This window comes from Aspergillus candidus (assembly GCF_002847045.1).
Source record: "Aspergillus candidus strain CBS 102.13 unplaced genomic scaffold BDW47scaffold_1, whole genome shotgun sequence".
NCBI lineage: Eukaryota > Fungi > Ascomycota > Eurotiomycetes > Eurotiales > Aspergillaceae > Aspergillus > Aspergillus candidus.
In genome coordinates this window covers 869,443-883,098 of record NW_020194006.1, presented here as the reverse complement: position 1 = coordinate 883,098, position 13,656 = coordinate 869,443, and the positions used below count along the sequence as shown (strand labels likewise).

Sequence of the window (13,656 nt, the reverse complement as noted above, 5' to 3'; positions counted from 1 at the left end):
CATGACTCCGAGTATCTATCTACAACAAACCGTGCTGGAATTCAGAAGTTACAGAATACATTCTAGACAATTCAATTGATTCATAATTTAGGCTTGATCCATGACATCTAAAACTGATCCTGAAATTGACCTAACCATTACCGTTGGACAGTGGCCGTGGCTTCAGCGCGCTCCTTGATCGACTTGGCCACAGACGGCCGGGCATGGAGTCGATCCAGCCAGGCCTTGAGATGAGGATAATCTTTGGCCAGATCGATCGCGTCGCCGGTGTACTTGGGAACGATCCCATACCACGGCACAAAGGCGGCATCAACAAAGCTGTACTTATTCCCAACCAGCCACTCCTGATCTTTCAAGACGCTGTCAAGCACGCCCGACACACGACGGATCTCGTTCAAGTAGCGGTCCTGGGCGCCCTGGACCTTCTCGGGGTGGTAGACGGTGAACCACACGAACTGGCCGAAGTAGGGGCCCTGGCCGGACATCTGGAAGTGCAGCCATTGCTTGGCCTGGTAGTACTCGGGCGTGCCGAACGCAAAGCTGATGGTGTGTTCCTTGTCGTAGGTCTCGACCAGGTACTCGACGATGGCGCCGGACTCCCACAGGGTGAGGCCCGTGTTGGGGTCCTCGATGGCGGGGACCCGCCCGTTGGGGTTGATGGAGATGAAGGGTTCCTGCTTGACCTCCGAGAAGGGGACAAACTTGGTTTCGTAGGGGAGTTTGAGGTCCTCTAGGACGGTGACCACCTTCCAGGGGTTGGGGCCGGAGGCGTGGCTGTAGAGGGTGATGGGCTTGAGAGACATGGTGTAGTTTTGTTGGTAGTGTTTTTTTAGGGTAAAGAGACAGGATTGTTGGATAGGAGTGGAATTGAATGGGAGGAGAGAGGGGCAGACAGATCCATAGATATCTCTTATATAATTTGTCTGCTCCTCCTCCACCTCTTTCCATCGGTTGCTTCAGTCGGCATCGTCGGTCTCTGATAATCCCGCGATCTGGCGTGATGACAAATGGACGCTGGCCACTTTGTGTCTATCAGGCCCTATCATTGGTCTTTCTCCTGGATGGAGTGCGGAACTTTCCTCCACTTCTCCGTCCACGGTGGATCGAGGGGATTCAGCTTGTAACAAAGCATTGATAATATGGCCGCCGAATCAAGTCTATCCAACGAATGCCTGTTTATCTCCTTACTAATATGCTGCTTACCAATCGCAGGGTTGGTTGATTGGGGATTGTTGTGGTTTAGCTGTTAGACTAATCCTGACACCAACTCGTCTGTGGGCTAGGGTTCCAGTTGATCCCCTCTGAGCCATCGCGTATGCATTTGCCAGTATAACGGGAGTGGTAGCGAAATTCGACGATATTCTGTTGCCAGCGGGTGGACTACCGTGATCCAGCGGCGGGATCTGCAGAAGATTAGAAGGACTGAGAGATTGAGACAATCTCTGGCGACCAGGCCGGCTGGGTCTATTATAGACAGTTGACATGCGGAAAGTGGCATTTGAACTCATATGACGATTTGTATAAAACCGGCATCTATCGGTTACGCTCGGTCCTCCGACTCACAACCAGGCCGCCAGGATAGATCGAACCACCTCGACATGAGACAACACCGTTGAACATGCAGACATTTCATCGTAACTGACAGACCCTTCTAGAGTCAGCCGATTTGCATTCCGAGTCCACAATGTCTCGGTGTTGACACACTCCGATCAGGGTTTTCTCGATCTATATAAAGTGCGTCGGAGTAAATGACGTCATATCGACATGTCGGAGTACGGAGCTCGGAGTAGAGCATGGATCGGAGTAGAGATGATCGCCTCTTCACCCTCTTCCTCTCTTTTCAGCTTCATTGTTGGTCCCGGTACGTGGACGTGGACTGTCTGCCTGGAACGTGGAAACCCAGGCAGCAGGAAAATGAGTCACGGTTTGACCCTCCTACCAATGAACCAAATCTACAGAATTACCCGTTACGGACCCCGATCATGCCAGAAATGACCAGTACACAGTGCAGGCGATCACCAGTCGGGACAGACGATCTATGACTCGAAAGAGGCATGGCGCTCGTGTCAAGGCGCGCCCTTGACAAGTGGGCTTTGTTGAACTCCGGAAGTGGGTCTAACACGAGCGCCGTGATGTCTTTATTTTGCTCCAGGTGTGACCACACGACGTAAGGCTGGTTGACTTGGTGGTGGTCTTAGCTATGTAAGACCGTTGATCTAGAGCAGCGCCCTGTGGGTCTTGTCTTTCCTTCAGGCTGATCGTGTAGTTGTATGTCGAGGGTCTTTTGATTAAATTTTTAGGGGTTTTTTCTCGACCCTTGTCGATCTACAACGGGAACTATTTGATTTACTCCGATGCATCGGAGTAGAAGTATAATTTTCAAGCAGGTACGGCCTGGCCAGTTCAATGACTTAATAGATAGAAAAAAGAGATATATAAAGGGCCATTGTGTCGCTGTTGAAAGAATCATTCCAACTCACTCCAATCCCATCCAATCCAACAGACTTGACCTCATCTCAAGATAACAACCACCTCCATAAATCCACACTACATCAAATTTCCAAACACCAACAAACCACATACCAATCCTCCATCCATCCTCAAAACCAACCAAACCACCATGTCCTCCTCCTTCTCCAACACCAACATGAACAACACCTCCAACCCCACCTCCTGCGGCGCCTCAGACGCCAGCTCCATCTTCTCCTTCAAAGGCCCCAACAGCGACCTCAAGTCCAAGTCCAAGAAGCACTGGTTCTCGCGCAGCAGCAGCAGCAGCGTCAGCAGCAAGAGCAAGGGCAATTTGTCGCAGTCCTCGCCGTCCGCGATGCGCTCCACGGAGAAGATGGCGCTGCATAATGAGGCGATTGCTACTTATATGAGCTATCGGTAGATGGGTTATTCTATGGTAGCATATACTATGGCGAACTGAGTGCGTTCGATTGGCTGTGACATCTTGTTATGTGCACGGGGTTTATATGAGTTCTAATGTGGAGTTTGGTTGCTTTGATGGATGTGGGTTTACTTGTATTTAGATTGTTTAACTCGCTATATTTAATGGTTTATTCAAGATATACTATGCTCGGAATACTGATTGCTAGCTTCACCTAATCATTTTCAGCACCATTATGCTAAGCCCTATGAAACGAACAGCTACCTATGTATACATCATATAGTCATTAATAGATAATAATAATCAAAATTACAACCCTCCCAACAACTCCGCCATCGAAATCGGCTTCCGCACAGCATTCGAGAACCCATCATGATATGTCACCCACACCTTGCGTCCCGCCTTCAGCGCCTCCTCCTGCGCGGGGTCCCTCCCAGACTCATCCGGCTGCGGCGTCGGCTCGCGCACGATGCGGCCGAAGAAGTCCCGCTTGACGCCCGGGGCGTCGCGGAGGGCCTTCTTCTTTGCCGTCGGCCCGTCCTCACCGGGGTGGCCAGGCTTCTTGCCCGTTGTGACGGCGCTGATGGCTTCGGTTTGTTTGCGGGCTGTTTCTTTGCGGTATTCTTGGTCGAGGACTTGGCGGACGGCGTAGCGGACGGGTGCGGATGCGCTGCTTGTCTGGGAGGGGGTGTTCATTTTGGAGAATGTTATGAGGGAGTCGAGGGGTCTGGATATTATCATGGTTGGTTAGTAAAGACTGCGTTCATTTAGGAGAGAGGTTGGGCAACGTACGGTTCCATGCGATATGCCCATCCCCCGTGGGTGCCGCCTTCTCCTTCAACACGCACCCGCTCAAAGGTCACGCCTAGCCCGGCCATGACGCGGACTGCCGATTGCACGAGAGCTCGTTCGCTCTCCTTGCGAACGCTCGCTACGCTGCGCTGGTCTCCGTTTCCGCGCACAACGACCGGTTTGACGTCTGGTGACAACATGCGGACCACGTTCGGGATGAGGTCCGTGACCAGGCTGTCGGTGGAGCGGAAGAGTCTCGTCAAGGGCGCGGAGAAAGAAGACTGGAAGCCTGTGATGGTGGCGCTGTTCTGCTTCTGGGCCTCATAGGCAGCATATTCAGCCCTGGGCCCGTAGAATGGGTGTTCCTCTTCTTCTTCATCGGGTTTCAAGCTGCGCTTGCCTTTCGACGACGCGAAGAGGTGGTGGAATGCTACGACCGACTGGCTGAGATATCCGCTCAGCTCCCATTCCTGCGTGCCGAAGACTTTGGAGGAGATCGTGTCGTGGAAGTGGAGCCAGTCGTAGGCGGTGTTGGGTTTGGTGAGGAAGGTGTCGTCTTGGAAGGAATGGAGAGGGTACGAGGCGAAACAATCGGTGGCACACCGGTCATGGTCACCGCTGGCGTCGACCATCTCCCGCAACTTGCTGATGCCGTGGCGTTTCTTGAGATCGGCAACACCAACGGTAACCCGACTGGTCCTATCATACGGGTCTTCAAAGGAGTCAGAGCCAACCGGGGGTGGAGGAAAGCCGGCCCCTTCCATGAAGACTCGGTCGACAATGTCTCGCACACCTCCGCGGTTCAAGCCCTTGAACGAACCGCCTCCGGCGTCATCGTTTAGCACTTTTTGCTCCAGCCAATTCCTGGTCAACTTCAAGGCATTCTCGGATCGTAACTTATGCGCCACCCACTCTGCCGCGACGAGAACAGTTCGAATATCGCCCTCGGCCGTTCCGGTATTTTTGACATTGGCTTGTTTCCGTCGCGCAAGGCCCCACGATGCTTCGCAGAGTCTCCGCACGCCATCGTTGTCAGCCGGAATGCCTTCTTTGGTGAATATGTGCTTCATGCGGGTGACAACATTCTCCAAAGGCGCCTGGCGAACATGGATGATCTCAGCAACAGAGGATTGCCGCAGGGGTCGTAAACTGGCGTGGTACAGGTCATTGCAGACCAGAATGAGAGGACGAAGGAATCGAAAGTTATCACCCTTCCTTTTCTTGCCGCCCGCATTCTGCTCAGACGAGCGCGTCGAGTTCCTCTGATCGAGGTAGACCAGATCAATCAGCGCTTTCATGAATCCACCTTCTCCACCACCCCCAGATCCAGTGACCACACCATCTACCTCATCCACGACAACGCACACTGGCCGTCCAATCTTCCTCACTTTCTGCCCGTCCACATCGACATTCATCCCCTTCACGTTCTCCGTGCCCAGCGCATCTCTGATCCTCCCCTTCACGACATCTCTGCTCCGGTCATCACTGGCGTTGATCTCCAGCGCCTCATAGCCGGCCTGGCGCGCACAGACATGTGCCAATGTAGTCTTTCCCAGGCCCGGGGGCCCACACAACAACAGCACCTTTCTATGAGGGCGCTCCTCCTCATCATGGCCAAACGGCGTTTTCTTCGGCTTCGACCGTGCAAGATTCGGATACACAATGGGATCCCACCCCTTCAGCCAGCGCAAGATCGACCGGTGCGTGCGCTCATCGCCGATCAGCTCTGTGAATTTGCGAGCCCGGTACTTCTCAGTCCACATCGACGACGCGTATTTCTTGCTCTTTCCATTCCCCGTGTGAGGTTCAATAGACGGCTGCACCGTGGGGCGAGGCAGCGACTTGGCCGCTTTGGATTGCTCGGCTTCTATGGCGGCCTCGTCTAAGAGTTTGTGGATATCGATACCGTAGTAACTCTTCTGAGCTCGGCCAGGGGCGGTAGTAGAGCGGCTGGCAGCAAGACTTTGATATGGAACTGGCGCCGCAGCTTTTTTCATCCTGACATTGTGAGTCTTCCCAGCGCAGGTTTTGATCGGAATCGACAACGGTACTCGACGAGTTGGGATCGAAGACGTAAAGGTCGAAGACTCGGCGGTAGGCGCAATCGGTTCCTCTGGAAGATGTGCCGACTCCGTCTGAGCAGATTGGGAGGCTTGAGCTTGGGTTTCTGGCTGTTCCAACAAGGACTGACCCATCAGATCCTCCTGCGTATCGAATTCGCTTCTAAAGTGAGCATCCCGAAACGCATCCATAGCATCATCGTCACCATCCTCATCATCATCCTCATCCAAGAACCCCCCCATAATCTTCTGTTTCTTCGGCTCCGCCGCTTGCGACTGCGACTGTTCATCATTCTTTCTCTTCTGCGCGTCAGGCGACGACGGCGCAGCACTCGAGGGAAACGCAACGGGGGAGGAAATGAACGGCATTTTGGCGGTTGCGGTCGGGGGCGAAGACGGGAAAGAAGCCACACAGCCCTCCTTTAATTGAGATAGTTTGTATGATCGCGTTGGAGTCTCTGCTTAATCCATCAGCCACCTCCAATCCGACACTCAGCGCAACAGCACTAAGATAGGTCAAATACCAGGTCTCACGTCCTCGTCACTCCGAAATACATCCGACAAATTCCACGCCCGATGCTGAATCACGACTTTATTGCGCGTATTCTCCAACCGCTGGAGGTTGAGCGCCTCTAACTCGTCAGAGAAGGATTCCGATGGCGGCTCGACCGGTAGAATATCGCTAGGGGGCACGTCGGAGTGAAGATGGATGGCGGGATCAAAAGACGAGGGGAATGGTGGTGGTGATGTCGCCATTAAAGGCTTAGGCTGACATTTCTCTTGCCTTTGCTTGTGTTGATTTATTTCAGTATTCGAGTTTGAATGTTAGGAGGAATGGCGCATCGTAGGTAAGGCAAATTGATTGATTGTCCGCTTTCTATCAGTTGGTCGCTGTGGACGATGCGATTAACTTGGATTGATTGATTATTGAACGCGTGTGGACGCGCCCTGCACGCGCTAGTCCTGATTGATTCGTTGATTAGACTGCAGTTCCACCACACTTCCGTTTTGCTGCCTTTATTCCCCGCATGGACGGAGTATTACAGTGTAGTACGGGGAATATTGAGTAAATTGAGACTGGGGTCTCTGTAAGTAGATTTATTCACTATTTGAGGTACGTTTTGGATGACAACAAGGTTGTCTTGGCCCAGTGCGAAGATGTGGTGCATGTATTTGGTGAGCATTCTAGTATGCAGCAGCACTTCTCTAGAAGATTGCCATTGAGCACAATGGTTGCTACTCACAATCCTACAGTTGATCAATCAGGAATAAAAAGAAAAATAAAGTCTAAGTCCAATGTCCTAGCGCTGGTAGTGTATGGTATACTGTATATTTCACCTCAAGCAAAAAAGAAACCCCATCATGATACAATGAAAATGAAAACGAACAAAAGCTAATCAAATTTAAGCTTGCGCCTTGAGCTTCTCGGTCATCTCAGGGACCTTCTCGAAAAGGTCACCGACCAGACCGACATCAGCGACCTGGAAGATGGGAGCATCGGGGTCCTTGTTGATAGCGGCGATGACCTTGCTGTCCTTCATACCAGCCAGATGCTGGATGGCACCCGAGATACCGGCGCACAGGTACAGCTGGGGAGCGACGTTCTTGCCGGTCTGGCCGACCTGCAGACTGTTGTCGGCGAAGCCGCTGTCGACGGCGGCACGGGAAGCACCGATGGCAGCGCCCAGGGAGTCGGCGAGGGGCACGATGACACGGTCGAACTCCTCCTTGGACTTGAGGCCACGGCCGCCGGAGACGACGCGGGATGCAACACCCAGGTCGGGGCGCTCGGACTTGGCGAGCTCCTCGGACACCCACTCGGTCTGGGCGGGCGCCTTGGGGTCGCTGCCCTCGACGATCTCGGCAGAGCCGCCCTCGGTCTCGGTGCCCTGGAAGGCAGTGCCTCGCACAGTAATCACCTTGATGGAGTCCGAAGATTGGACGGTCAGGATGGCGTTTCCGGCGTAGATAGGGCGGACGAAAGCTGCCCAACTGTCAGTATGTGTTTTGACTCATTACCACCGCTCCCTCCGCTATCGGATATCAAGTTCAATACGTACTGTCTTCACTCTCAATCCCGGTGATATCAGAAACCTGCTGCACATCAAGGAGAGCCGCAACGCGGGGCAGAAGGCTCTTTCCGAAGGCAGAGTGGGAGCCAACGACGTGGGTGAATTCGCCCTTCTTGATGTTCTCAACCAGAAGAGGGGCGTAGTTCTCCGGCAGACCCTAGATCCCAGGAACCGTCAGCAAGCTACTCCCATACACACAAATCCAATGGTCGCTATCTTATCGTAAAGATATCTGCTCACCTTCTCATAAGCATCATTATCCACAGCCATCACCTTATCCAGACCCTTGATCTTAGCAGCCTCCACAGCAGAGGTACCCTTCACACCGCTACCAGCGAGGAAGGCAGTGACGGGGCCACCGAGTTTCTGCGCCGCAGCGATAGCGGAGAGCGACGAGTTCTGCAGTTGGCCATCACGCTGTTCGAGGAGGGCCAGGGTCGAGAGGAGGCGGGCGTAAGCAGAGGCCGTGGGCTGGTTGAATGCCCGCGAAGGGTTGAGTTGCGAGCGCGCGGCCCGGAGAACCGATTGTCTTGCGAGAGGAATCATGGTGGTATATTTGCGTAACGAGTTATGAGGACCTGCTCAAAGCGCTGGAGATGCCAACAGGGAAGGGGGGGGGGCGGAGGGGAACGGCGGAGGAAGACTGGCCGAGGTTGTGACGAGATGCGTTTCTGGCGGGCGGTGGCTATCGTCGGCCCGTCAAGCACCGCCGATCCTCGGACACATTCGGCTAACTGTTACGATCCTCCCTTCTACCTTCCGATGCCCTTTTTCTTTAGTACAGCTTTACAAGTCTATGTCTAGGGCAGATTTTCCATACATAGGACTAGAATGATCAACTAGCATAACTTTTTTTTCTGTCTTAAAAAAGCGGGTATTGGAAAACAAGCCCTATATCTCTAAGTACATGATGAAACTCAAAAAAAATCGAGACATGTGACAATATCGGTACGCCGCCGCAGAACCCAGAGTTGCTATGGATAAAACACATTACATTAAAAAAACGCCGGAGGCACATTTCTTATGAGGTCGACTTTCTCTTTTTCTTCGTAGACCCGGCCTCTGCTTTGGCTGGGGTGGCGGCGGCTTTGCGACCGGACTCCTCACCGTCCTGCAGGGCCTTGGCCTTCTGCTTCTGCAACTTCTCCTTCCGTGCGCTCAGGGAGGCGGCTTCGTCGTCGTCAGCGGCCTTGGGCTTCTTCGACTTCTTGCCACCCTCCGAGATCTTCTCTCCCTCTCCGGCTTCGATCTGCTTGCGCTTCTTGTCGTTCTTGGCGCCCTCAATGGCCTTGTCGTCATCGGCGGTCTTCTCCACCACATCGCCCTCTTCCACCCAGAGCTCACTGGCGAGCCAGATCGGCATGGCCATGGTGTTCGCACCCTTGACGTGGAGGGCCTTGACGTTCTTCCAGCCCTTCGTGATAAACTTGTCCGTCAAGCCCTTCACGACGGCTTCGACATTCTCGGACAGTTGCTGGGGAGTGAAGTTGGAGGAGCCGACGCGGATGGCAGCAGTAGTAGCCGGAGCAAGCTGCACGGCGGCCGAGTTGAGCGCCTTCTCGATCTCCTTGGCGACGATCGCGGGCGACGCGAAAGCGCTGTCCTCCGCATTGGGCTTAGACCTCTGCTTCGGGTCCTTCTTCACCTTCTTGCCGTCCACCTTCTCAATCTCGGCGATGCGAACGGGGATCGGGCGCTTGCTCGACTTGTAGAAAATCTTGCCAAGAGTCTTGACCAGACGCATGATTATCCGGTCATCGGCCAGGAAGACGTCATGCTCGGAGAACAGTTGTCGCCGGCTCTCAAAGCTCTGGTAGCGAGACTTCAATTTCGAGAAACCGATCACCTTGTCGATGCGGGAGGTCAGATGCTGAGGGAAAGATTCGTCGGCAACAATGTTCTTGACGGCGCGCTGCGGGTCCGCCGTGATCAGGCAGACGCTGAGGGAGGGAGAGGCGTTGAGAGAGTGAGGAATGGTGATCTTCCCCGGCTTCAGGCGGTTCTTGTCGACAACGTGCTTTTTCGTGGTGAGGACGAGCCAAACCGCTTCGTTGTTGAGGGGGATATCCTCCGCGTCAGAATCATCATCGTTGTCGCCAATGAGGGTCTTCTTGGTCGCCGTCTTTTCCTTGTCCACCTGCTGCGTCTTGATGTGTCGCAAAAGCGCAGACGAGGCTCTGGAGACCTGAAGATTGAAAATAATCGTTAGCTCAGCAAATAAAATTGGGTGGGTTCCTCTGGCGATTGCAGGGGCGGGGACATACCTGGTTCTGATCAAGCTGGTAAGGAGATCCAGATGTCACCTTGGTGGTGACCGCATTTGAAGACACCATCTTTGCAGTTATATGTTGATCCTAGCAAATTTGGACTCTCGCAGGTTCTGCGATAACGATTTTCAAAAAAATTCACGGGAAGGCGGTGGACGAATTTCTCCGGTCTTGGCATCGAGTTACGTGCTGAGTCATCACATCCCCTCGTGTGCTCAACTCCAGAGCATATCCAGCATTCCAGCCCCTCCACACATTCCGGATAGACTTGTCATTTAAATAATCTGATTGATATCCATGTTTCATTCTATTAGCGCATTATTCTCTAGTTCGAACAGGTGAGATACTTTTTGTGAAGTCGCCGAATAGGTGTCGCGAGGACTGCTTATTCTTCGTGATGTGATGGTTGCCGCGGGAAAGTGCCTGGATGATGATGAAGGAGAAAAGAGAATGGGCAATCAGGCAATTTGACTGGTCACTATCTACGTGACATTTCAGTCCAGAAATGATAGAGCACTATGCCACTATAATCTCCGCCCTCGCTATCTTGATCAGTCCATCTTGCCTCCAGCAATGATATGGTTCAGCCAGTACTACGAAACGGTAGAGATAAATATATTTAGACCTTGACTACTCGAGGCAGTGCCAGAGCAAGGGGCCAAGAAGCTTACAATTCCACAACATAGAACAGCAAAATCCATCCCGAATCAATAGATTCATCTCAAGCGATCTATCAACAGACACCAGTTCTTAGAAACTTTAAAACCGCAGACCGATAAACAAAGTCGCATGAAATGATGAGTCCACAACTCCACGACTATCCCGAAAGAGGTGTACACGTCAATCGCTGATATGGGAAATGAGCTACTCGGTACTAGTAGCATTAGTGTCTTGCTGTTGACTTAGAAGTTGGAACGCGCGTGGAAATAAGTCCCTGTTGGCCCTGTCCCCTGTCCACTTCCAATCAGACCCAGTACAAGGCTGAGCGCTCATCAGCTGTGAGATAACCGGATTGATAGTGCTATTCTCCGTTTGTGGAATTCATAGCGAGCGAGTTATCAGTCATCACTGTGATCGTGTACATAAGGTACATAAGGTACATAAGGTACATAAGGTACATAAGGTAGGTACATATGTAGTAAACACTGACCCAGGAACAATGGAAGTCCCGAGGTTACATCTCCGGAGCCAAACCGTGTGCCTACCTAATAATTATTGAGTTATTGACTATTGAAAGACACGCGGGGACATGCCACCAGTCAATCTCGCGGTTCCAAGGAACATGGCAGAAATTGTGTTACAGATGTGAACATCTCGGGCGAAGCAATTTTAGGGGTGGGGTTGTTGGATTAACCTGGAAGGCATATGGCATGAACTTTGTTTCTGGACTAGGAAATATCGCCGGTGAATGTTTTTCTTTCAATTAAGTTCGGGAAATACATAGTACGCTGGTGTGTATACGTATTCCTATAGGTGATAAGTTATAAGTTATAACCCTCATATTCAGTAGTTTTGAGACATCGCCGTCCTGGTGGAGATAGTTACTCCTTGGTGAGAGATCCCGACGTCCCGTTGATAACCAAAGTAACCCCTGATCCCCCAGGAAATCCGATCAGTTGACCTGGACCACCAAGAGCTGGGCGACTGACGATCTTGTGAAGCCGCTAGAAATACCACTGTGGGCGATGGAACTTGCGAGAAACCGCCCCCAATTTCATTCTATTCTAATAATATCCACGAGAGACCGAGCCAGGTCCCTTGTCTCTTGAAGGCGAAGGCGATCACGTGGGTATGAGAGCGATCCTCCCGAGCATTGATCGCATCGTGTATTCCATCGTGTGGAATAACTGGAGGGATCCGACGCTCCGATCTTCATTGAAGCGAGTTGGTTGGCAACCCGAGAGACAGCACTCTCTGGAACGAGACTGCAATTTATGAATAGTTCAAAATCAGGGATGACATGTGTAGATGATGTCACGCACAAGGGTTTGGATCCACGAAACCAGCAGGAAGATCTGATTAGAAATCTCCCCAATACCCCGTAACTAGTTACATAGCGAGTTATCGACACACACACACACACACACCATGATTCAATGATTCGATCCCCACGGAGTAAGTAGGTGGTCACGAGTTGGGGTCGACCACGTTTGTTTCGGCAGTCGAACAGGGCAGAAGGTGGTCTCGTAAAACTTCCTACCTGTAGGTACTCGTTACAGGGTGCTTGATTCTGCAAGGCACCTGCATATACGGATCCTGTCGGAGATCAAATTTTTTATGTTACAAATCTACGGGTGATGCGTGCGGCCCAATTTCAATGACAGAGAGATGATGATGTGTTCCGCGCTTCCGATTGAAGCTGAGGAGCGGTCAATTGGAGGGTGCCAGCACAGCAGAGCCTGATCTGGGAAGATGCCGATCGCTGGGTACTGACTTTGACCTTCTCCATCACCACCACCACACCGTTTAGTCCAGTCAACACGACGGCGATCAGAAGGGTTCAGATGGTTTCTCCTCGTCTGGAGTTAATAGTTATCGACCGCCCATCATCCGATGCCAGGACAAGAGAGGTTGTCAAGGTGGCCGGTTAGGCTGTTGGCCCCTGGAATGGAAGGCTAGAAGGCTGAAGCCAGAGGATCATCGTCGTGTAAGTTGGGATGGACATGATAAACGGGAGAGACGCTCCGCAACGGCCCTTGTTTAGCCTTTCAGAAACGCTTGTTTGTTTTTAGGTGGGAAATCGCACCAGGCCAGTCTCCCCTATTTGGCGGGACGTGTTTGGTCCAGCGCAGATCGCTCCATCTCTGCCGCGGGTGGTGGGCAGACGTATGTTGTACAATTACCGTACGTATCTCCGCGGTAATCAACAATCCTCGAGGTTGGGTTCGAACGGCTGGGGAGATGCATAATGATTTCAGAGTGTAAAGGATTGAATCATGGTTGGTCATTTCATCTATTACTTAATTTTGATGATTTTTGTTCCAGTGGATATTTGGAACCCCTTCAACGACCCCCCTGCCGAGGACCGGCAAGGATCAAAAGGAAAAGGATCCAAGACGTGGAAGCAAAGTATACAATTGTGTCGTTGGATCCGTGGAAGGACGTGGCCTGAAATTTGGGTCCAGCCAGACCGGAACCACCAGTCAGAATACAACGAGAGAAAACATTTCTATTTTCTATTAATACAAAGTACGAGTCTCATCCACCAAACATAGGACAGTCTAGGGACCACCAAAGGCTACTAAATGATCGGACATGAGACAATCCCTGGAGGTCATGCTTTTTGTGGCCATCGCCGGGGCAAGCGAAGAGGTCGCTGTCCAGACTGATTGGTGTGCCTGATTGAGGGAGTAAAATGTGCTGACCCCACTGTAACCCCACATCCCACAGTATGGTTGGTGTAAACTCAGCCGAAAAGTGCAATTCTAGGCAAACGCCAAACCCGGTGCGGTTAGTCCCGGCGGGCTTCAGGAACAGAAATGATGATTTAGTAGATGCGAGTGGCCAAACAGAGGCGAGAAACGCCCGATACTCCGGTTTTCCCCTCTGGAACAGACACCAGAAGGATTGTG

The 13,656-nt window shown here is 52.1% G+C and overlaps 4 protein-coding genes across 4 annotated transcripts; 1 reads left to right on the top strand and 3 right to left on the bottom strand.

Moving 5' to 3' along the window:
- Nucleotides 1-59: 59 nt before the first annotated feature.
- BDW47DRAFT_3532 (glutathione S-transferase family protein) lies at nt 60-1,001 on the bottom strand. Its single transcript, XM_024818807.1, has one exon. It carries the CDS (start codon nt 801-803, stop codon nt 138-140), a length of 666 nt encoding a protein of 221 aa, XP_024676699.1. The 5' UTR covers nt 804-1,001; the 3' UTR covers nt 60-137.
- Nucleotides 1,002-2,484: 1,483 nt separating this feature from the next.
- Nucleotides 2,485-3,106, top strand: BDW47DRAFT_97673 (uncharacterized protein). The gene has a single exon (XM_024820468.1). The coding sequence runs from the start codon at nt 2,621-2,623 to the stop codon at nt 2,891-2,893; it is 273 nt and encodes a 90-aa protein (XP_024676698.1). The 5' UTR covers nt 2,485-2,620; the 3' UTR covers nt 2,894-3,106.
- A 13-nt stretch (nt 3,107-3,119) lies between these two features.
- On the bottom strand, nt 3,120-6,617 carry BDW47DRAFT_130412 (putative sister chromatid cohesion factor (Chl12)). Its single transcript, XM_024817097.1, has 3 exons — nt 6,270-6,617; nt 3,686-6,203; nt 3,120-3,620 (listed from the first exon to the last, which is right to left on the bottom strand). Exons 1-3 carry the CDS (start codon nt 6,499-6,501, stop codon nt 3,203-3,205), a joined length of 3,168 nt encoding a protein of 1,055 aa, XP_024676697.1. The 5' UTR covers nt 6,502-6,617; the 3' UTR covers nt 3,120-3,202.
- Nucleotides 6,618-7,148: 531 nt separating this feature from the next.
- Nucleotides 7,149-10,150, bottom strand: BDW47DRAFT_114776 (ribosomal protein L1p/L10e family-domain-containing protein; the record flags this gene model as incomplete). Its single annotated transcript, XM_024814715.1, has 5 exons — nt 7,149-7,729; nt 7,806-7,974; nt 8,058-8,346; nt 8,852-10,002; nt 10,082-10,150. 5 exons carry the CDS (start codon nt 10,148-10,150, stop codon nt 7,149-7,151), a joined length of 2,259 nt encoding a protein of 752 aa, XP_024676696.1.
- Between the last annotated feature and the right edge of the window lie 3,506 nt (nt 10,151-13,656).